This window comes from Rhea pennata, chromosome 4 (assembly GCF_028389875.1).
Source record: "Rhea pennata isolate bPtePen1 chromosome 4, bPtePen1.pri, whole genome shotgun sequence".
Taxonomy (NCBI): Eukaryota; Metazoa; Chordata; class Aves; order Rheiformes; family Rheidae; genus Rhea; species Rhea pennata.
This window is the reverse complement of record NC_084666.1, coordinates 73,022,096-73,046,510: the sequence shown is the minus strand read 5'-3', so window position 1 is coordinate 73,046,510 and position 24,415 is coordinate 73,022,096. Positions and strand designations below refer to the sequence as shown.

Here is a 24,415-nt window from a genome sequence, read left to right as displayed (position 1 = left end):
TTTGGAAGTGGTCAAAAGCATTTTTTTTAGTGGCATTTGTATTTATACTTGATAAGTTTAAGATTGAAATTTTTTTTTTTTTTTTCCTTCTCTCAATCTGACTGGTACAAAAAGAATAATAATCCATCACATAAGCTGATTGTATCTAAACCCTGAATTTCCATTTATTCAACTTATTTTTTCTATGGATTTATTTAAAATGATATAAGAATCTGTCTGGACACACCAGATTAGGTTTAAGGTTTTTGTTTCAGTTTAACTTTTATCTTTGATTATTTTGAATCAAGTTGATGTGCGCCAGATATGAAGTTTGCACACAAGTTTCTCCCCTGTCTGAGTTAAACTGAAGCATACATCTATCTTTCAGTTAAGCTGAGCTTTGTAGGCAGACCAATTTTACAGCTCCACAGCTTAGGAGTGTCTTTGTAGGAATTTGTTTTCTTTTCCTTGAGGCATCTCCTTCACCTTGGTCATAGTAGAAGATCAGTGACAGAACTCTAGCTGGTGTAAATTGTCATGACTTCATTAAATTTATATTTACGCCAAGCAAAGACAAAAACATAGTATTCTCCACTATGATAATTCATAGAAATCTATTTATACTTTATGAATATTCAGAAAAGCTATTCTCACTGGTTAAAATTGTGACTTCATATCATTCATCAAATACCTTCCAGTATGTTACACAAGCATTTCATGCTGACAGCATTTTTTCACTTCTTTTTATAAGTTCTGGTCCCTGGGGAAAAAAGCAAAACATCTGTAAGCAACAGAATTGGGATGGTAAGGTAATGTGAACAAGTTACGTGAGTACGGTAGCAGTGAGTCAATTACTTATTATTTAGATCCTTTGCAAGTTGTATACAAACACTATACATGCAGACTGCATTTACATATGTCATTATGTTTAATATAATTCTTGCTTTTACTGTTTAGCTCAGATTGTCTTAGAACATTTGGTAATTGTTAAAACTAAAATTGAGTTCTATTATGAAGAGTTAAGATGGTTCTTTGTAGCTATGCTCTTCAGGCTCATTCAAAGGCAGAAACTTATTGGCAAAAGTGAGTATTTTTCTGTATTTTATCATTTAAAGGAAAGCACTGTAGATATTTAGGAAAAGAGAGAGCAAGACTTTTGAGTCAAGGGTCAAAGACTTCAACTTCAATTAAACAATATATCAAAAAAAGTTGAAGTAGGGAGAAGCAGATTTACTGGAAAGTAGAGAGAAATCGAAGTAGCTTTGCAATATAAAGTTAGATGAGCTAAAATAATATAGTAAAGAATAGAGGGGAAAGAACAGGGTGAGGAGGAAGGGGAAAAAATAGAGGAACTGCTTTGATCTAGGATTTGGGAAATCCTTTCCTTCCCTATCACAGAGGAATTACTGAAGACAGAAATTAGGAAAGTATTGTCCCTCAGGAAAAGAATTTGGCCTATAACCTTCAACAGTGCAAATCCCACTGATTCTGCAGAAGCTGCAGATTTAGCTAAGCTCTATATGCATAAATTGCTGCATATAAACATGAGGTTCATTAGGGATGTTCTCTAGTGATCATTCATGAGTGAACTAGAACATATATCCACCTATGGAGGTAATGAGGTTTGTCTTTGGAAACATAACAGAATGAATGCCAGTTAGCCACATCTGGCTTTTGTTTACTAATGGAGAAATTTGGGAAATCTGTGTTCCTGTGTATATTGCATTTTTCCATCTTGACTCAGAATACTTAGGTGAAAACGGAAATGTGATACCTCTCTCATAAAACACGCCTCGTGGTTTTCTTCTTTGCAGCATTGCTCTCTCATGGCAGTGAAAGCTGCAGTGACGGAGGTCAGCTGCTCCTGTGTGATGTAGGGCTTGTATTTGATGAGGTTGATGAGCATTCTGCAAGAAAAGCAAAGCAAGCCCAGTGAAGCAGGGAGGTAAGCATGCGATGCATAAAAGCACTTCTAAAACACCAATCCTGCAAAATCAGTCTTTCATTACCTCCTTTCTATAATCTCTCCTAAAACACCACCCAGAAATAAGTTGACAGCAAGGAGCTAATATGCGCACCAGTGAATTGAAAAACAACATTAACTTACGAAATTGCTCCTCTGTGAATGGATATACAATTGGTTTAGGTGTGCCCCTCCAGAGAGTTCACAACTGTATGGGTTTGCCATAGTCCCAGTTAATAGCCAAGGAGCCTGTTTCTTGCAATACAGGAGTAAGGGTGGGCTTCCAGGGTGAAAGGTTTTTCTGACAAAGGCATGCCAAGCACCCAGAGCCTTTCAGGGACTGAAGGAGTCACTGGGGTGAGAAAAATACTTGGGCTTTCCAATTCTGGCAAACTAGCATTAATCAAGCCATAAAGGTAATGCAGTTCTTGAGACAGTAGCTTCCTTGTTTTTCGGGAATCTATTTTGTGATGTCTTGTGTAGTTTCAGTAAAGCACAAAGGCAGGGGTTGAGGATGTTTCTGATCTCAGTATTTTAAAGCTGTGTTGTAACAGCATTGCCCCAGCATCCCAAAGGTAGCTTGACATGATAACTTCAGAAGGGGTTAAAATACCACAAATCAAGGGCATCATGCAAATTTCAGAGCCCCAATTTTACTGTTCGTTACTGTAACGTACGTATCCGAATGTGAAGTCAGTTGCCCTGCTACAAATGTAAGGAATGGGGCCACATAGGCCTCAAACTTTAAAACTGTATACCCACTTGATAATTCTTAAGCAGGACTGAATCTGAGAAAACACTGTCTTTGTTCTATGAAGAATAAATTTCTTAATGGTACGTGTAGGGATCAGTTTTGAAATTTTTGGCTTGATGTCAGTAGGGAGATGAATCCCACTGTTTCCATTCTGGCAGTGTATGTACCTGTACAGCTGCTCTGAAAATGACATTCCTCTAATCAAAAGCAAGTAAGTGTAGGTTGAACCATACAGTAAAGAAAAATAATGTGAGTGGGAAGAAAGCAGCAGCTTGGAGGCGGAGGGGTGGGGGGATGGCTGTATTTACATGGAGTGTAGTAGAAGAAGAAGGGAAAGGTGAGCATCACCAGGAGAATACTAAACATAGGGATAACACACTTAGACATATCTTACTCCTGCTTCTTATGCTGTAACTGTTCCTCTTCAGTTGTACACAAGTCTTCGTGGAAAGTGAATAGACCGGGAGTCAGTGGTAAGGGCACGTAATTCTCATCAATTTCTAGTTTCCCTATGCACGGTCGCCTAAGAGCATAGGAACTACTACAGCAGTGGCAAACGCTTGGGTTTATAGGATTGTCCAGGTGTCTTCTACATATTTCTCCGAGCACAAGATCCAGCTTTACCACAAGGAGGGGGAAAAAAAAATACAATTTCACATTATTGTTTCATTTTTTCAAAAATCCCTGAAGTGCTCCTTTTACCAAACTTATAAACAATAACTAAGAATTTACATTATATTTTGTAATAGAAATTTATTTCTCTATTGAATGATAACTTCCATCATTTCAGAAATGGCCCAGATTTTTCAAAATTAATATATGCAGTTTTAGGCACTGTCCTTTGTGCACACAAATTATGCAATTTCCTCATGAAACCTGACCTGCATTTGATTTATTTTCATCAGCAGGGTTTCTGTAGATACGTTCTACTAGTCATATAAAAGTGACACCATACAAACGCATGCCTGGAGGGCAGGCTGATACTTTTTAAGTACTTTGGTGTGTGAGCCTAGAGAACTCCTATGAGAGAGCCATACAGAATTGATCCTTTTTATGGGACAGTATGGTTTCAGGCATGTAGAAGGGATTAATTTCTCAGATAAGAGATCATTAACTTCAAAGGGAGCAGGGTCAGATCCCCAGGCCTGTGTGACTGTTAACTGTTTAATGCTAGCCTGACAATTTCCTGATCCTCAGGTAGTGTAATTCAAGCTTTAACTTCAACGAAGCTGAGTCATGCTCACTTCAGCCATGTATCTGTAAGGATATCTTCCAGCCAGTTCAATTGCTCAGTGATCATTTTGCTCATTTACAGTCCTCTGGGCTGTCAGAGCCTGATGGCAGCAGGAATAGTGTCAGAGCTTCACAAATAAGTAGGACCAATCTGAGAGAAGGAAATACTCACGTTTTCCTCAGCACAAGGCAGTAGCTTGTCTTGGCTTAATTGGCAGCATTTGGAGCCGATTTTAGTCATCTGCTTGGTGAATTTTATCAGCTCTGCAGATGTTAGCTGAGGCATCTTCTTGGTGAAGCTCACGAGAAGTCTGAAATAATATTTTTTTTTTTATAGTCATGTTTTATTTCCATCAGGCCGTAGTGAACAAACCACTGTCTACACACATGTAAAACTTTAGGCAAATCCTAAAGAACCCCACTCATTTGTACAAGGACAGGACTAAGCCCCATGTTTATGAAACATATATAGGCAAATATAGCATGTTCCGTTTTGTTTGAGAGCTCTCCTTTCTCAGAGTGTCTTACCAGGTTAATCAAAAATAATGATGACATTACTGATTATATGTTATGGGGCTCTATTTTGAAATGGTATGTCAATTCAAGTGACTTCTTGACAGACTAGATTAGGGCAGAAGATAAACTGAAACAAGGTCACTTTTCTTTTCTTTTAGAAAACTTAGCCTTATTAGCAGACTTGGCCAGGAAAACTTTAACAACTGACATAATAGGCAAAAGAAGCAGGTCTGCCTGTTAGAAACCTCCAGGTCCAAAGGTTTTTAAAGACAAATGTGCTAGGGAATACAAAAAGCCCTATATATCCCTCAAGAGAAGGAGAGCAGAAGCCTCACTTTAAGTATGCAAGCAGTTTACATATTTCACTGAGATTACTTACTTCATGTCACTCATGTGCTCATTAGCATTGCTAATCAAGGCCAAAGTTCCTCCACATGGCTTGTGCTTGCATGTTGTTGTGGAAGAGCTACCAGTCAAGCATAACATACGGCTCCTCTAGTAGGCTTTGCTCTACCTACAGTAGTTAGGGGTGTTTTGCTACCACTGTTGATAATTACATTTGCTGCAAGAAGGGCATAGAGATAAGCCTTTGTAAATGGCACAGCAGTTGCCTTTTGGCCAATTTTACAGTGTTTTAATAACAGTTTACAACTCAGAACACAACTAGAAAGTTAAAAAAAAAAATCCTAGGAAACTTGATATTTTAGGCAGGAGATTAAACAAGTTGCCGTTGTATTGCTTGATGAACTGGGATAAGAATAGACCTCATGAGAGGACATAATGTTGTATTGGAAAAGGAAAAAAAATATTCTAAAATCTTTTAATATTGTGGACCAAATATTCAGGTGGTATCATAAGCCTAGCTTTTTATATATATATATTTATAACTTCCATTTCCATGGTTTTACTCTGGCCAGAGTTGTGCCCAGCTGGTACAGGAATAATGTGAACATGAAAAAAAAAAGTAATACTCGTTTTGGAAATAGCAATCTCCTTTCTCCTTGTAGATGTCACAACTTGTCTTCATCACGCTTTCTGTTTCATGAATGTGTTTCTTCAGTTCTTCTTCCTGAGGAAAATAAATTAATTTGAGGAATCACTGTATCAGGAGGAATGCAGAATGCCCTTATTCTGTCATGAGGCCTTGATATCCCTAACTTCATTTTACCTGATAGATACCACTCCCTTTGTATTTCCATTAGAAAATCTTCACCTGTCTGAAACTGCTAAATTGCCTGAATGTGATTAATGTCCACCTTGAACTGCATTGAAGTACTTCATTTCATGTAACTGATGGGAAGTTAGGCCTGAGACGCAGGGTGCATTACTGCAGTGCCCGGAACAGCCTCTTACAACACCCCTGTGGGGAGAGATGGTTGGAGGCCCTAAGCTGCACATTTGCACAAAGAGAGGGTTTTGCTCCTATCCCATCCTCAGAGAGAAGGTTCCTTTTACCCAGGTGGCCTGGAGTCTTTTTTACCTACCAGCTCTCTTTTGATTTACCAAACTCCTCCTGGGAGAAAGGTAATGCCAAGGGAGGAAAGCAGAGGGCAGCCAGGGGCTGCAGCATATCCTGCACCCACTCTCTGCAAAACCAAGTTCCTTTCCCCAGCAATAACAGACTCATTCAAGTAACTGAAGACTATAAGGGCTCTGATTGTTTTTTCTGTATGGGAATCAGTCATGTCTTTTAATATTTGTTGGGTTTTTTTACAAGGAGATACGGGTTCCAGCTCTAGACCTGGAGTATTCAAATTCACTAATTAACTAGAACCAGTCCTGTGGTGATGTGCTTGAAACCATCAGCGTGTTGTATGAAGCGTGAGAGTACCCACCCCTCTCCTGCAGCAGTCATCTGGAGAACTGGTTTTGCAGCACTTCTCCAGTAAGTCCTCATATCCTTTACCAATCCTCAAAAGCATTTGAGCAGAAAACTCAGGGTGTCTTCTGGAATATTCGTAGAGAAACCTGCAATACATGGAGTATGTCAGCATTAGGAATTAGAAATAAGTTAAAATAAGTGCCCTCAAGAGACTGGAGATGATAAAGTCAGCAGAGATACTTTCAGGATGGCTTTATCTGACCACGTACAGATAAAGTTCAGTGCAGTTCACAGAAACCCAGCCTGGGAGTCAAACTGAGCAAAACACAGCTAACTGAGCACAGCATTGCCAGAGCACATCCTGACCATGCAGCTGTCCCCGTTTGACCCAGCTTGGGTCATACATAGCTTACAGCTATTTGAGTATTTTGTTTCATTTTATCTTTTTTAATCCTAGCTAAATGCTGGTGAAGTAATGTCCTATAACAGACCAATTTCTCAATGGATGGAGCAGAACTAGCTCTTTTGAAGTGATCACTTTACCTGTCTGCAACTTGACCACTCTTTTAGATGCTGCTTTCATAAATGGAAATGATCTATTTTGTTTTAAGTAAGTAAATTCTTTGCCTGTGGGACTTTCTGTTGCAGCCTTGGGGAATCTTTGCTCTGGAAGGTAAAGGTAGGATTGAACTTCACAGGATTAAGGAACTTCGCTAAAACAGAAATGGGCCAAACCTATTTGAATAAAGATGTGAGTCTGGTTTTGACAAGAGATTTAGAGTACCCACTTCAAACTAAATCAAAGCTATATTATGAGTCTGACATCAGAATTGATAGCACCTAAATTTCATGTTCTCTCTTCAGTTTTGTCCCTAAAATAAGTCATGCCCTGTTCTGTTTGTTCTCATTCCTTCTCCTCTAGGGTTGAGAGGTATTTACTAAGATAATTTTGTGATATCATGTGCCGATGTGCTCACAGAGCAGGCAAGTCTGAGGCTGATGAGCCAAGCTTTAACTTTCAAACTAGCATATTTGACAAAAGTCATGAAACGGCAAAATTGAGAAGAGTAGAGAAGACCTGTGTTACCTGGCTAAGTGGGTATCTTTTTCCTGAGCAAAACGTTCACATACTCCTTTGTCTTCTATAAACTCTCTGATGTGGGGGGACAAATCTGCAGGTTTGTCATCATTTTCTGCATTAATTATACATTCACTTCTTTCTAACAATGGCTTTTCACAGCAGTGTTTAATTTTGCTTGATAGGCTGTCTTGGTTGGTGCAGACATAGGTTAGAATCTGTTCCTGTAAAGTAAAGAAACGAAGAAAGGAAATTTTGTCTGACTTCTGGTTCTGATTTTGGTTCTTTGCCCCCCAAGTAGGAAGGTCTTTCAGTTGAGGACTTAGCTAGACCAGCCTATCTCATTATTATAATATTTAATGTAGTGTAGGCTGGGAACATACAAACAAGTTCAGGCCTCAGTTAATACTTAGAAACCTAGTAAATAACAGCAGTTAGGTTAATCTTGTAGCACTTCTTTTTTAGAAGGCTCATTATTGTTATTGTCCTTTCCCAGAGAAGTTGATGCCCAGAGAGAAGAGATGGTTTGCTCAAAGCAGTGCAGTAGATGTTTGCCAGAACAAGGAAAGAGACTGCAGCCTTATTGCTCAGTTTGCTGTAGCCTCTTACCTACCCTTTGGAAAGGTGCTAGTTACCCATCCAAATGAGGATGTTAACATGGACAAAAAGTGAGATCCCTGGATTTGATATGTAAGAAGCTAGACAACAACAGGACAGACAGTTACTATGTTTTGTTGAAAGTTACGCAGGAACTATGTGGCAAAACTAAGGGCTGCAACCAAATACACTGAGGCAGTGTTCGGTTATTTTAGTCACAAAGTGATCTTTCTGACCTTTTTGATGTTAACATGCCAGAAAGAGTCAAATGGGATAATCGATCAGATTTTTAGACTGAAGGATTAAACTCACATTTTGAAGAGCAGTTGATAAAGCACAGGAGGGGGGAAAAATGGAAGGAAACATGAAAAAATGCATTCAATTTCTGGAAAGGTATAAACATTAAATGAGTTTTACCTTATCATGCATACAATCCAGCATGTCTCCACGACAGCAGTCCTTATGTGTGTTGACAATATCCACTACAAGCTTGCTAATGATAACAAAATCAGCCTTAGGGAATTTTTGACTTATCTGAGCAAGTTTCCTAGAAAGAATAAAGACAGGTATTGTTTATATTCACAATGTGACACTGTGATAGTTACCATTTTGCTATGCAGGGTGGTATCCAGACCTCTTAGGAATGGTCTCTCCCTGCTTTCCCTGAAGTTAATACATAAATGTCTCTTGAAACCAAGAGCTAATATTTGCAGGGTTACCTAAGGAATCCTAGGTGAAATTAATCTATCACATTTTTCTCCCATCGCATGCTGAACACAAAATTAGGAGCAACCTTGTGTCAAAACTGGATAAGAGAGCTGGGCTGTATTCTGCTCAAAGTCCCTCTAACTTTCATCACAGAGAACTGAGTTCTTTTCAAATTTACTTTTAAATTTTTGAATGCTAATGGCAGTTTTTAAGGTAATGGTGACTACAGTCATGCATACATTTCCATTCCTAATCTGTATTCCTTGTTAGATAATGCTGTTGGTGATCTGCATGCAAAACTGACAAGTACAGTATTTACAGCCATTGTACCAGGTGCAGGTGTGGATCCACTCTCAGCTAAAATGTGACACCCACGGTTTATTTCACAACACACATGCCAAAGAGTCTACTGCAGCAGTTTAGCAGAAATTCAAAGGAGCGGCTCTAACAGGGCTTTACGTCCTGGCAGTCAGTGAGGCTGTTCTGCAGCCAAAGCAAAGTGAAGCCTCCTCTGATTAGAAAAAGAGGGAGACTCACAGAGCCTTTACAGTCCTTTCTCCAAATTTCTTTAAGATTCCACATGTGTGTTCCTGCTTCAGGCCGTCTTCTTTTATTGGCTTTATCACCTCTGGTGCCTAGTATAAAGAAGATGCAAACCATTAAAATGAAAGAATAGGGAAGATAATGCTTCGTGATAAAATTAGTATGTTAATTTTTTAATAGAGATTTTTAGTAGTGAAAGAAAATTGCTGTTTACTCTCCAGTAAAGCAGAAGAAGTAACTGTTGTCCTTGCTATTCAGTCACCAGCATCTATTAAACAAGAGTTACGTGAAAAGAAACCCGTTTGGAACAGTAGTTTGCCCGTTGTAGTGTAGGGGGAGAAATCTTCACTGTGGCTTGGCCAAACTGCATAAAAGGCATCTTTAGCCATTCAGCGAGGAAAGGTTCCCTGTGCCTGTTTTCCCTGGTTACAGGTAGGTTTCTCCAACTGTGGGGCACATCTCTGCAGAGCAGTTACTTGGCCGGGGAGGGGCTGTGTTGTGGGGCTATAAAGAGGAAAAATATCAGACTTCTGCAGTCTGTGCAGTACCACTTCCTCTCTTGTCAAGTTTACCACAAACCCAGGACAGGTAGCAAAGCTGGGATGGGAAATGATACTCTAGGGGGAGTGTGGGGACTGTGGTTCCCAGCAGGGCTATGTTCGCCCAACATCCTCAGGTAAGGCATTTTCTGTTAAGAATTTGAGCTATAATTCAAGAGAGCCTTTAGGTCTGGTTTCTGCCTGTCCTTAACAAGGTGAATTTTAGTATCAGGTTCAGATGGCTGAAGGAGAAACAGCTGGATGGTAGCTCTGTTTCTGCATTTGTTTAGCTGCACAAAAATCAGTGGTTGCATATTAGTAAACTATATACCTGCAGTATATAATACCTGTCTCTGGAAGCATTTGTCCAGGTTATGAGTGGGGTCATCGGTGCTTCTGCAGCAATTTCTCATCATCTCATCATAATGAATAGCCACAGAAAGGATTGTTGGGGCATAGAGGAAAGGATGCCTTCGGGAAACCTCATAGATAAAACTAAAACACAAAGAGAAACGTCTTCAATTTTGGAGTGAGCCCTCCCCGACATGTGGGGGGATAGTACTGCTATTGTAACATCTGCCAGTATGTTTAAAATTGTAGTTACTAAAAGTGACTGTTTTCCTGCCATAACAACAGCCTGTGTAGTGCAGTGATTATTTCAGAAAATTTCTGAGGCTGATGTTTTCAGGGAAATTAAAGGCTTATATCCTACCAATTTTGGACTAGAGGCAGCAAAACATCTGCTTGGCTTGTGAGACCTCAAGTAAGAAACTGGATTGTTTCAAGTGAGGTCCTTGTGTAAATTATATTGAAATCAGCCAGAGTGTTTATCATTTGGAGTTATATCCAGTGCTGTGGTGACAGAAAAGGATTCATGTGATGACAATTACAGCTAGATAAATTATGCCAATATCCTCATATTGGGAAGAAAAGTGAGGATGAGTTTATGGAGAATTTAATATTGACCTTTTGGATTTTTCTTGCATTTGCTGTCTCTATGCTGCTAAGCATCGTATCTAAACAACAGATCTATGATTTGTTTACTCACTATCCTGTTAATGAATGTTGGTGCCGTGAATAATTTTTGCAGGCAGCTTCAGCATTTGGTCTTTCAAAAGGAGAAATGAATCCTTTTGTTGAGTTTTTATGAGAGAGGAAGCAGTCATTTCTTTCAGAGCCTTTTTTAGCACAGCAGTCAGCAAACCTGGGAAGACTTTCCTCTTGGCATATTGTATCAAAGAAAATTCTGTCCTGTACAAAATTTAAAAAAAAAAATCCTTATGAGGATTCCACTTTCCTCTTGGAAGCTCTCTGTGGAAATACCTTAACACAACAAGCCCTTATTTGCATAAACCTAGAGGTTCTCTCTTTTGTGTTACCTTTTGCTGTTATTGCAGTGAATCTGAAAGTGACCTCTAAAACATGTAAGTGATGATTTCTCAAACTCAAATGCCTTTTTATGCCAAGCTAGGCTTTGAAGGGGACTGTCAAACACACTGTACACTTCCCGCTGCACTTAAAATGATATTCAGACCCTTGATAACAGTTAAGATGGTTGTTGCATTTGTATACCGCAGTTGCCAGGATAGCAGGATCTGTGCTTTCTCATTTAGAGTGAGATTTGTATGGTGAAAAGCATCTCATTTTTCGTTCAAGGATCAATATTCAGATTCAGCTCTCAGTCATGCGTCTGCTGGGAACTGTTGTAATCCAGGGTTTGGTTCAGCATGTTTAATATATCAGAAATGTGCCATAATGCAGATTGAATACTTAAACATGAATGTCAATCTCCTAGCTCCAAAAGTTTCAGGATACTAGCATATGCTGTGTTAGTGCCATCACCATCAAAAACTGGAATGTGAACTAATGGATAGAGAAATCACCTGTACGTGTCATCTTTGCAGATATTTGGTTTGGCTTCTACTGAATTTTATTGTGCATTTATAGATGGCATAACTTTCTGAACATCTTTTTGAAAGGTGAAGAATTTCTTGGGGGCATCTTTGCTTTCCAACACTTATAAGATGCTGTATACAGGGGAGGCTTGACAAGGCAAGCATACTCAGGAAAGTCATGTCTCCTAATAACATGTTCCTCTTTGGAAAAACATGTCAGGGCTCTGAAATTACAAGTCACTTCTAATGAGGCAAAGATTTTCAAACATACAAACGTACTTACCAAGGGCTTCAGGCAATCCTGGTTGTCTTTGCCTGCAGCAGCACACCTTTTGGCAAGGTCAGTGACATCTTCAGCCATTTTAACTATTTTGCCGAAAGTACTTTCCTGCACGTACTGGGCAAACATGATCATGGCACTACAATGAGAACACATACCATTAAATATGTGGCTGACTACCTTAAAAAAACAAACAAAAAAAAAGAAAAAACAAAAAAAAAAAAAAAAACCACCATGACTTGTGTGTGTGAGTGGTCAGCCTGAATCAGACAGTAAGAGGGTCCACATCACCACGGGAACTAGTGGAGCTGGTGTGGGCGAAGGGAAGGGTGAGCATGTGACTCACGGTACAGGCTTATCTCCGAAGGAGGCAAAATGCCACAGGAACATTCATTAGCAGCAAATCTGCAAGTAGAATCTTTATCTGGACAACTTACATGGCTTTAAAATTACTCTCCTGCAGCTGGGAAAAGTGTTGGCCAATGGTGGGTTTTGCCTCTGGAAAAAAAAAGATAATTGATTTTTGAATAAAAATGGCTTCATAAAAAACCCTCCTTTTTGGTGCTGGAGTCTCAGAAAAGGATAGTTTTAGCCTGAGGTACTAGTACTGGGGGCTGGGAGACATGAGGTCAAACTTCGTGTTTGACCTATGCACAGGAAGAAGGCATCATTTCTCTGTCTACCTGAAGCATGGTGGGGAGAAATACGTGAAAACTTAGAAGGTGTTTGGCTACTTTGATGACACAAGGCACAATTGTTGTATGAGCAGCTTAGATAATACCTTTTAACCTTGCCTTAGCTATTTAAAGGTTGCTTGATCACTGGTTAGGTACAGATCAGGGATTCTGGTTTTGGAAGACGTGGACTAAATTCAGGACTACATTGGTAGGCAAAGCACCAGGAAATTCATGGAGATGCATCCTTCTATGTGTGCTGTGAATTGGCCCAGAGGAAAACAAAAAGGTCTAATGTATCTGAATATCATGTGCACATAGTTTTCCTTTGCCAGTGGGCCTTTTCTAGTGGCCAGACTTACTCCTAAGAATTTCTTAAGTTCCTCATTTGTCAAGAATCTTCCCAAACATTAATTTTAATGTAAAGGGCCTGCTCACAAAACAGAAGGGTATCCTGTCACACCCCTGTGGGTAGGATTGGGGGCCCCCACTATAAAGGGGCCAAAAAATGAAGAAATAAACCAGCTTCTCACTCTGAGTAATGTGGGGGTGTAAAATGAGACCATGCCAAGAGATAAATAACATCAACATCTGCTGTGTTTCACACTGCTGGGCCATTTAATTCATTTTGAAGTTCTAAAGATGAAAAAACAGCTGACTGACAAAAACATGTAACCTGACAGAAGTATCTTAACCCTGCACTCTGGGAGGTTTCTGATTGTTTCATTTTTGGCATTTAGCTTAGGTACCTTAGTGAGTGAGGAAAGGACAATACATAGCAATAGCATAACTTAGTTACTCTGAATGATCATGTGGAGGTACCACCTCCCTCTTGTTGTTTCCCTCTTTCTCTCTCCCCTATGAATTATGGAGGGAGCTTAGAAAAACTGCAATCAGAATTTATTTGAATAGCTTTTAGGGTACCAGAAAATAAGTGTCATAGCTACATCCCTGTGGATTAAAATACCCTTCAATATTTATCCTTCAAGTTAAACATTAAGAAGTAACACAACTAAGGTTGATCACGTAGAAAATTAATACAGGTACAATTTTGTTGTTTACGTTTGACTCATATGAGCATACAATTGGCAGTTTTAAAATGAGATCCCAAATAACCACATGCAACAAGTTGCAGTCATCAGTATTACATGGAAGAATAGAGTAAAATATGAGATATGTTCTTACCTACATCCCGATAACTTCTGGGCACGGCTTTGGCTACAGTAAAGCTTAATAACAAAATAAAATAAATGATTGTTTTCCAATTCATAATGTCAGATTTTGGCAGTGTCCTGAGCTGGGCTTGGTTTATCTGTGAAAAGCAGAAAAACTTACAAGGAAAGGGTTTCTTTTATACTATCCCAAGCAGTTTTTGGTTAATCAAAACCTTTTGCTGTCGTATATAAGATTAGATGTTTTAGAATATTCCCACAATAGTTAAACATGCCATTATTTGCTCAGTATGAACTGACCAGCTTGTTGCAAAAAAGGGACCTTGTAGATTCCTTTTTCCACAAAATTTAGGCAAACAGACATTTTCAACTTATCACACTTCAAACAAGAAGTTAAACATTCTGTGTGCTCTTTATCGTCCTTATGGATCTCTTTTAGTTACAAATTTGTTCAAAGGTGAATGCTGTACAAGAGGAGGCTTGGTAACACACTGTTGACTGAAAGATCCCAGGTTCAGCTGCTAAACTAAGATTTTTGCGTTCCTCCTTGCTGAACAAGCTAGCTCTTGATCACAGCTGCAGAGATGTCCTAGTGGAAAAGCTGTCTAATACCCTATACAGTATATTTGCAGTATTAACAGCATCAAAATGTTTCTGCAATTTGGACAGAAAATAAAGTCAAAAACACTAGAATGATGGAAAGAAATCAAGTTAATAGTCAAGTTAATAATTCAGTTCATTTTCATAATTTTTAAGAAAGTATGTTATGTACAACAGCACTATAGAAATTGCAGATTTTAGGCAATACAGTGGCTTGAAAGATCTTTGTAGCAAAGAAGTAGGTAAAGATATGTGCCCTAATCTGAAGGAAGGGACAAAGGCAGAGTTTTCTGTTCCTTTAGCCTGGAAGTATTCCTTGTTGCATGCTGAAAGAAAATGTTCAAGGTCATTCATTATCGCAAGAGACAGCATCAAAAGAAAAAAGGATTCTGGGAGAAAATGGGAGAATATTTCTTGGAGCAGGGGACCTGAAATCTAAGGTGAAATCACACCTGTCCAGGAAGATATTAACAAGCTCTGTTACATGCTTAACTATAAAGCCCTGTAGAAAATAGATTTATCTGAGTGTAAGAAAGATGTCTCTGGTCTGGAGGTTATTGACTATTTCTAAATATGTCCTTCTCATTAAGCCCATAGGAGCAGTTAAGAAAGCTTTTCTCATCTGGCAGATAGAGTTACTAAAAAGTGGACTATCTGACATGCTGGGATTTCGTGCCGTTTCATTTTTGCTAGCTGCAGATCTCTCCCTCCAGACCCTTGGATCTGGCAGCACCCTGTGTGCAGCTAGCTGAGGGCCAGCAGGAATGGAGGGGGCTGCAAGTGGCCAGACCAGAACCCCCATGGGGGCATTAAGCAACCTGAGGTTTCTTTGGGGCGGTGCTGTCTGTCTATGGTGCTCCTACATCAGTTTCCCTATGCGCAGTAAGGACAGGTTAAAGCAGATCCTCTCATTTTCAGATGCTAACACAATGTTGTTACTATAAACTATAATAAGAAAGTGGGATTATTTATTTGAGGAAGAATTGCAGAAACAACTGAGATACTGATGCCAGAGACTTTTTATAGCAGGATCTCCTATGACCCAGAAAACTGTTTTTCAGAGATTACGTATATGTAATATGTTGACTTAAATATTTTAGAAAGTTCTACTTGGCTGCTGTGTTTAAAATCTGTAAATTTAATTCCTCCACTCTCCTTTTCCATGCTCAACAGGTTGGCTAAATCCGTTTTAGCTCTCCTTCAAAACACTTGCTGCTACTAGGATGGCAAGCTGCCTATTTACAATGAATACTGTCATTTGCAGGAGGGAAATGTAAGTATAGTATTTATCTGGAATGAAAGAGTATGGCAAGCACTAGAAATGAGCTCCAACAAAGCGCATGGCTGTAAATTAAGAGTATTTATTGTTCTTTTCAGCATAGAAACTACTGACCTCTTCAATTTTGCATCTGTTGAAAACATAGCTGTTTCCACCTGTTTTCATCTCAGGAACTGTCTTGTAAGCTTCAGATAGAGCTAAAAGAAGCTGATGGTGCCCAGGGTGTGGTGGGTTGGTGTGAATTCCTGTCAGCTGGGGGTGGTTGTTGGGGAAGTTCATCAGGCCAATGAAATGCCAGGGTAGTTCCTGTTCCTGTGTAAGAAGCTTTTGCTCCATGTGCTATCGCTGCAGAAGAGGTGGGTTAAATATATTTTGTTGGCTTTGTGTGTGTGTGTGGTTTTATATATATGTATATATGCATATACACATATATATAATGCTTGTCACCCTTAGTGAGAGTTCCCTGTGTCTTAAACTTCAATCTTGGTCGTGACACACTTGAGTCAGTGATTGTAATTCTCAAAATGCAGCCAGGTCTACCCAAAGCTAATAAAATAGTTTTGAGTTTGCTAGTGAGAAGAGCTGTTGAGCCCTCTTTTGTTGTAAACCTCTTTTTTTGCCTGGGTTGGCTTCTTTGTGCTTGTATCTGTACTTTTATTCTCTATTCTTGCAAGTCAAAAATGGTATTTTCTGGTAATGGATGTAATATAAATATAGGATTAAATTATACTCTTGCTTTATTGCACTGTGAGTTTCATTCTCATTAGATCCTGAATGTTCACTGTAAACTTACTAAGGTTCATAAGAGGTTCATGCACCTGGAAAAATTCAAGTTCTGTCTAGGTAGTGACAAGGTCTCAGTTTGTCTTTACAAAATTCAGAGCTTTACTGATATATTTGGTGAGTTCTTTTTTTCTGTAAATAGTTTTAATTACTGTTAGGGATGTGCTGTGTAAGATGCGTGTTGTAACTCCCTAAGCTGTCGGGGGGGGGGGGGGCAAGAAACAAACAAAGAAAACTTCTGATTACACTCATGTTCATATTTTCAGAAGAAATATTATAAAAAGAAGCAAACTAGGCTTTATTTGAGCATATTTTTTTGAATATTTCTCACTTGGATACTAGGGTCTTCTGCCCACAGAAAATACGATACGGTAATAGTTACAAAACATGAACTGGTGACTTGTGTCATCTTTTCTCTTTTCTTCTCCCTCCTCCCCTTCCCTGTCTCCCTTCTGGTGCCTGTCTCTATTGCGGTACCAAATGGGAATAAGTCTTGTGAACTTTCTAAGGCAATAGAATTACTTTCTTATCTTGGGGAGCCTTTTGCGGGTAGCTAACATCAGGATGCTTTGGTGTGGGGCTGGCACCGGGTGAACCAAGCGAGCAGGGTGGCAGCAGTCCTCCAGCACTCGTCTTTGTCATCCGATGTGTCATCTGGAGCTGTTTGCTGATGACAAGACCAGTCTCTGGGGCCTTCTGCTGTGCTTAGAGTAGGGAGGCGTTTCTGTGGGTTGCAGCGGCACCTGTTTTGATCTGTTAGGCTGTCTTCCTTTATCACCCTTGAAAACACATGGCCCTGGTTGAGGGATTGGTTTTAATTGAGGCATGTGAGCAGATTATAGTCTGAAAAACTTTTATACTAATTGTGAGAAGAGTGATACTTCCAGCCTGTGTGAGTTCTTTCTGTGGAAGGTAATACAGCTATTGCAATTTACATTAGCAGAGAATCTAGGCCAGATCTTTCCACTCTGCAGCTGTATTTGCTGAGGAGAGGGCCAGATAAGAAATGAAATAGCAATGTGAGACAGCATTCTCCCAATGTATGCAAATATGCCAGCATGTAAAAGAAAAACATACTTTTCTTGGTAAATTAACATGGTAATTTCGATTAATTACCCTGTTTCTGGCAAAGCAGTCCTTGGAGGTAACTGAGACGTCCTTTGTAGTATTGTAAATATTTGAGGTGGAGGCCTAGGATGTATTTTGGCGAAAGAAGACAAATCTGAAAAAGAAGAAAGAAATTTTAAATTTGATAATGAGAAATGTTGCAAGTCATTAATGTTTTTGTAACTTTTGTGGATGCTTTTCCCTAGATAGCGGCACAGTTATCAAACCATTAATCTGCGCAGCCCAGAAAGACAAGGCTTAGCTCATGGCCTGGGCAGAGGAGTCTGGTGTAACCAAGGCATTTAACAGCCTCAGTCTGTTTCACTCTTGAGCACTCCTTATTCAGACCTACAGCTCTGTTTAGTAGGAATACAATTTTGCTGCTCATAAAGGCTTTATTCATATTTAGTTTTCCTGTGTTCAGTAAAGCCTCATGTTCTTCCTTATCACATACTTATTTAGAAAAAAGGAAGAAAACATAAATGTTCTTTCCTGTAAACCATTGTCTCAAAAGACAATCTCTCTCCTGCTTTCTGGGAAAGTAAGAGATGGTCCAACACGTCACTTCTGGGTTTATCTTGTAGCTCTTCCTGCTTTACTGCAGATTGAATCTGGGACTTAGGGGTGGACTTTAACATCCCACCCCTGCTTTCCCCTTCCCCCAAATCTTTTTCTCTCCTTACTCATCAAGAGGCTGAAGCTAAGCTGAAGCAATCACAAAATGGTCTTTAAATCCCTACAAATCAGGATTTTTATTTTGTATTTTTAAGAATAAAGAATTCAGCTGGTCTGGAGTCTTGCTGATGTGTGTGGGAACAGTCCTTCATCTGTAAAGCATCTGGTCCTGACTAAATATTTTGTTTGTTTTATCTATAATGACTTGAGCTTATATAACCATGTTAATCCAGAAATATCCCTGATACATAAGATGCAGCATGAGCTTGTTGATCTGCTGATACCAGAGTGGCAGCACAGTCACTGTCAGACTGGAAGTGTGTTAGCTGCTCTGCCCTAGCAGCATACTTGAAAATTTTTTTGGAAATGAAGATTAACTCCAAGAACTGAAGAGCAAGTGCTTGTAATGGCTGGATTAAAAAAAAAGGAAGTTTTGTTTTTATATGCTAAAAATTGCAACAAAGGAAATACAAAACTACTCTTCTTCTTTTCCTTCTTCCAGTACCTGACTTGCAGAATTTTCTATTGAAAGGTAAAACAATTTTGGCATTTAATCCATGTTACCTAGTTAGTGGTTGCAGATGCTCTCAGAAACCTTAAATACATTCTAGGAAAGGGTATGTGTGGTGTTTTTTAAAAAAATACCTAAACCCTTCCACAAGATTTAGCTAGGGCAATAGGTAACTTGTCTCTGTGAAAACTAAGAGATCTTTAGTCCAAACAGGTTTCCAAGAACTCAGTCTTAAGGTAGAGATCCTCCATCCTCTCACTGGCATGATGTGCCTACAGATGGCATTCAAAAAAATGCTTTGGTCTGGGACTATGCTCAGCTCTTCTTGCTGCAACACACTGAATTTACTACGCATATCACTGCAGTACTGGCCAGATCCAGCCTAATTTGTGTGAGAAAGTCTGTGGCCTGAGTGTTACAGCCTGAGGCTTGCTGAAGCAGAGCAACATCTTGCACTTGTTTTTAGGGTCTGCCTCAAAGCTTATTGGAGAGAGTAGAAGGTTGTCTATTAACATGAGAAGATTAAGATACATTACAATAGTATGACAGTTAATACTGCTGATGATTAACACTGAAGCCGTATCTCAAAACTTGAAGCCTGTTACAGCACATACTACATAAAACTTTCTTACCTGCATCTCCAACAAGTCTTTTCTGGTGGAAGTAGCAAGCAGGAAGGGGAAAAAAGGGAGGGAGCTAAAGTTGCTTATTTCATAGCTGCAGATTATTTAACAGAGAGATTACTTGGGAATGCTACAAAATGTGATGGTAAAGAACTGCTCTTTTCAGACCATGGAAATGACTAACTGCAGGAAAATCACTTGAACTTCTGTTTTGACCTGGAGATGACTTCCAGAAGGAAACATTTTGCCAAAAGTGCCTGTCCTAACCTATTTTCTTACTATTTTTGTAATCAAGACCTCTTTATTTCTAAAAGGCTTTCTAAATTAATGGATCATCCAGTACAGGGAGAAGTATAACTTGCCTCTTGAAATAGGGAATTTTTGACATGTCGCTAAAATATTCTCTCATTCCCTAGTCTTGCCTCTTCTTTGCCAATATTTGTTGAACAGATAGCCATGCTGGTGTCATAGGCAAAAATGTATTTAACTAAGAGGAGTCTGTTCTGATTCTCTTAATCTTTAGGGAACTAAAATCTTTATGTAAAAGATCTAGTTTCTCCTAGATATTCACACTTTAGGTGCTTTGTGTGGCCTCTGCGTTTGGGATGAATTTTCCCTTGAGTGCTTGTTTCTGTGTTTCTGTTATGCACTGTGGGCGTAAAAGCATGTCAGCGCAGGAGACGGGATAACCTCTTGTGGTACAGGTGGGAGCATGCCTGGCCCACACACATCTGTGTGCTACCATAAATTGGCACTGGATGGCTCTGTCCTGCAGTTCCTCTGAGTTGTTGCTTGGCTGGAAATGAAAATTTTGATTCACCTCTTCTCTGGTAGTGCTTTTCTCTCTGCCTTTTGTCTTTGGACTTGTAAGGACACATCTGCTGCTTGTATTGTGTCAGAGAGTGACATAGCATTGGAAAGTGCATGATGTGCTTTGCATGGCTCCAGTGTCTGAAACTGTCAGGTTTCCCAGGAGCACTTGTGTCTGAGTATTCATACTGTGGATCCATTAGCGTGTCAATGCAGGAGAAAGGATAACTTCTCGTTACAGTCTTGGTGTGTTTGAAAAGCTTTCCCTTCGTGAGAGGCAGCATTTGGCACTCAAAGTGACTCCTGGCCAATTAAAGAGACTAGTGAGGCTCATCAGAACAGCTGCCAGCAGCGCTGTGGTTTGCTCAGTATTACTGCGCTTAAGGTCAAGCGCTAGAGATTTCACCTTGTCTTCAGCTTCTTCTATTCTGGTAAATTATCTAGAGCACTACAAAGAGAATCAAAAGGGAACAAGGTTTTCTAAGCAGGAGACAGATGAGTACCTTCAGGAATAGAGTATATTCATTTGCCTCAGACTCTATAGCCCTCTTCTCCAGATAAATCTACATAATAGCTTGCCACCTTTTTTTTCCTTCATGACTTCTCTTTTCCCTTCATCCCATGTGTGTGGTTGTGTGTGTTTTTTTTTTGTGTGTGTGTGTATGTGTGATGCTGATGGAGGGCTGTCTGTCATCCAGGATAACTCTGTAGGCTATGTAAGATGTGGCTTACAATGTGGCTACCATGGTGATGCAGCCATCTGGTTTACTCACAGAGATCCAGCCAGGAACCATGTACTATGTCCAAGGATTCCTGGGGACCTTTTGTTCTCGAGGGAATTACTCTTTAGCTTCTACAAAAACAGGGTTTCATCCATATTCAGGCTTATCCTACCAGCATCAGCTGTGTGAATCTGTGCCTTTTTCCTGGGCATGCCAAAAGCAACAAAAGCACAAAAGGAAAAAGCAGCCAACCGTGCCAACACTGCACTCCTTAACCCTCTTTCTGCTTCTTTGCCATAGCATGGTCAGACTTTCATTCGGAGGATCAGAGCCCACCTTTTACTTTAGTCTTTCCAGATACCAATTCAGATTAAAGTTCGATATTCTGTATGTTATCACCTCCATGACACAAGAAGTGAATTGTACCGTGAGACTTCACTACTCAAGTTTCCACCTGCCATACTCTTCTGCAGCTGTTCCATTCCAGGACCACATTAACAGCAAAATACTGTTTTCCTGTACAGCAGAAAAGGAGTATTATAGTAACTCTGCAAACTATGGATCACTTCAGAGGAAACTTCCCTTATAGCCATCATTTTAGGTAGTAAAAGGTAATAGAAAATAAATACCTTGAAGATAGAGGACTGACACCTCTAGTCAGGGGTTCAAATTCCAGCCTAGTTCAACTGGTGGTGTTGGTGCTTGTAACGTTTGATCAAGAAAACTGATCCTCTGCTTTTGCTCTGCCGGACATGTTCTCTCACACCTAATGAGATGGAGATGATCTCATTGGAATTAACCTTATCTTCCTTAGATGAGGATCTTCGGGTTCTTCTATTTTCCCTCTTTGTGGCCCTTTTCCTAGACTCTGGATTTGATTAGTTGTGGTCCCCCACCCCTGAGGAAGAAAGAAGCAAGCAATTGATCCTGGGTGGGTTGTGGGTGTCAGGAGGAATCTGTCACCTGGTGTTTAGTGAGAAAGCTTTAAAGAAATGATGCTTTTGTAGAGGCTGTTGCATACCTGTTTGTTACTAAAACACAACTTATTGGGAAGTAAAGTATATATGTTAGCTAGGTATGAGAACAGAAGATGAACCTACAACACCTGGAGGGGAGGAAGGAAGCATTAAGTTAAAATCATTTTCTTTTTCCTTCTCTCTCTAAATTCCTAAGCAAAACACTCCTGCTTTTATCTATGTTCCAAATCCCGAGGGGGTGACTACATCAGAACTGGACACAACAAAGTACAAAGGGTGATATTTACAGCTTGTCCTTGTTTTTATCTGGCACCTGTAGGCGTGATGGCCTGGCCAAGTGAAACACCACTGCTGTATGTCAACACAGTTGCAGTTATCTTAGTACAACACAAACTTTGGTTGCAATGACCTGCTTATGCAGCACTTTTAGGTGAAGTGAGGAACAACTTATAGCAGCCCTCAGGTGACAAAACAAAATGCATGTGCTTTCCAGATGGCCCCAGTTCGTTCCTTTAGCTGATTGGTAAAAGACACTTCTCTGAAGACATGTGCTTGCACAGGCCACTCCGGACCTGCTGGAGTCAGAGGTTTCAGTGTGCAAATTCCCCTTTGACTCCTACTCAGTGTCTGCAGTGGGTTTTTCTGAGGTTTCCTTTCCGGCAGAGTTATTCTCCCATCAGATTGGTTTTTAATACTGGTAGCTCTCTTGAGACAACTCCCTTTCCAGCCTACCCCGCAGGTCAAAACTGGCCTGACTCTTCTAGCAGCCACACAGAGCAGAAAGTCTCCTTTGGAAGCTGTGCTGTCTGCTGTTTCAGCTCGCATCCTGAAAGGGATGGGGATTTGCTTTGGTTGAAACTCACATAGCAGCTGTTTTGGTCTTGAACCAGTAAATGGAAGGTTTCTTCATCTTCTGCTCCATCAGATTTCAGTGAGACTTTTTGAGATGCTTTTTCCAGGCAAAGGCCCTGTCCTTCAGGAGAATTTTACTGTGTGCTCTAACAGGCCAACATTGTAATGAGCCAGCAACTCTTATCGCTTCTTCATCTTTTCCAGACAACTATAAGAATGTGGTTGAATAAGTAGTTTTGAAGAACAGACTTGAAGCCTGATAAATAGAGATTTTTGGATTTAAAGCTCGTCCTTGATAAAATGCTTGTGAGCTTACTTCTCAGTTTTCATGTACATCATCTTGTTTTCTGCAAACTGACGTCCCTGTGTGTGCTTCTTGGGTTTATGATGGCAGAGTTCATTAATCTGTTCCCCATATTCACAGGGGCTGGTGTTCAAGTGCATGCACCCAGCAGAAATACATGCTAGAAAAGACAGTGGTAGGAGTCTAAAATGGCCTGCTTCCTAAATATGAGTTAGTTGGACCAGCAGCCATTGCACAACTTGTTGTAAGACTCTACAGATATGCTACAAGGAAGGGAAACTGAAGAATAAGGAGGCTTTTCTTTCTACCATGTCTGCCCTTATATCAAGCAGATGTTTCCAGTGTTTCTTTCTACTATCAAGATGTTCATATTTCTATGCAGACTTATTCCTTGTTCTCAGAAGGACAGAACATGCAGTTCTGGAGAGACTAATTTCCAAAATGGATTATAGAAAAGTGTTTTCTCTGGAGATGTCTAATGAGTTTACCATTGAAGGATAAGGTTAATGATGAAACCAAAATGTTTCCAAAATATCTGGGAAGTCTGAAATGCTGTGAAGTTCATAATTTTTCTTCAGAGAAAAATTTAGATTTGTAAACTGATATTAACACTCTTCAAAAATGTAGTTTGAGACTTCTCAGTGATGTTTACTGTACATAGCATGTTTACTGTACATATTCTGTTTTTTATATTGATGCCTCCTACTGAACTGTTTTGGCATACAGAGAAAGTCAGGAAAAAATGAACGAATGCTGTTGAAACCAAGTGACTGAAAAAGTAGGTTGTATGTCCTCGGAGAACCAGCTTGGCTGCCCCTCCATTTTCATTGTTCATTGGATTCCCCCTTTTTACACACATCATCTTTCCTGTAATTGTTAACATTCTTGTGCTACAAGCCTGAAAAGGATCAATCGCATTGCAAGTACTGTGTACGTGTTGTAGGTGATAAATACATACTTCACAGTTTAATGTACAGCTGAAATAGTCCATGTATACATAAAGATATCTTTTATTATTCATGAGCAAATGTATTACAAAACCCTCTCTACAAACAGCCTCTCTAACTGGCTGAACTGGCATGCACTGTCATAAGTAGAAGTGAAATATATGGATTCCTATGACTGGTAAAATGGCTACTTTTTTCCCCCCCTCTATTCTTTTCAGATATTTTTGATATGTTGATACTCCTTAACTCATTATTCTTTTCAGCATTGATAAATACAGCCCGGAAATCATCCGTATATGAATTCTTTATCTCTTTGGAACCAACAATTACAGAAGTATTAATTATAAACACATTTTTAGTCTCTACATCTTAACTGAAACCTTAATTTAAGATGCTTTGTATGTGGAATTATTCAATGTGCAGTCTGAGAAAGAGCAATTGAAGAGACGTGCTAGAGTTGAGAGCACTCTAA

At 39.6% G+C, this 24,415-nt stretch overlaps 1 protein-coding gene across 1 annotated transcript; it reads right to left on the bottom strand.

Annotated features, from left to right (window-relative positions):
- Positions 1-694: 694 nt before the first annotated feature.
- Positions 695-14,215, bottom strand: LOC134140184 (alpha-fetoprotein-like). The gene is made up of 15 exons (XM_062575055.1): positions 14,199-14,215; positions 13,767-13,894; positions 12,345-12,405; positions 11,911-12,046; positions 10,781-10,983; positions 10,080-10,227; positions 9,188-9,285; positions 8,360-8,489; positions 7,355-7,569; positions 6,281-6,413; positions 5,417-5,514; positions 4,102-4,240; positions 3,091-3,314; positions 1,754-1,886; positions 695-739 (listed from the first exon to the last, which is right to left on the bottom strand). Coding segments are annotated over exons 1-15 (1,893 nt in total). The 5' UTR covers positions 14,201-14,215.
- Positions 14,216-24,415: the final 10,200 nt, after the last annotated feature.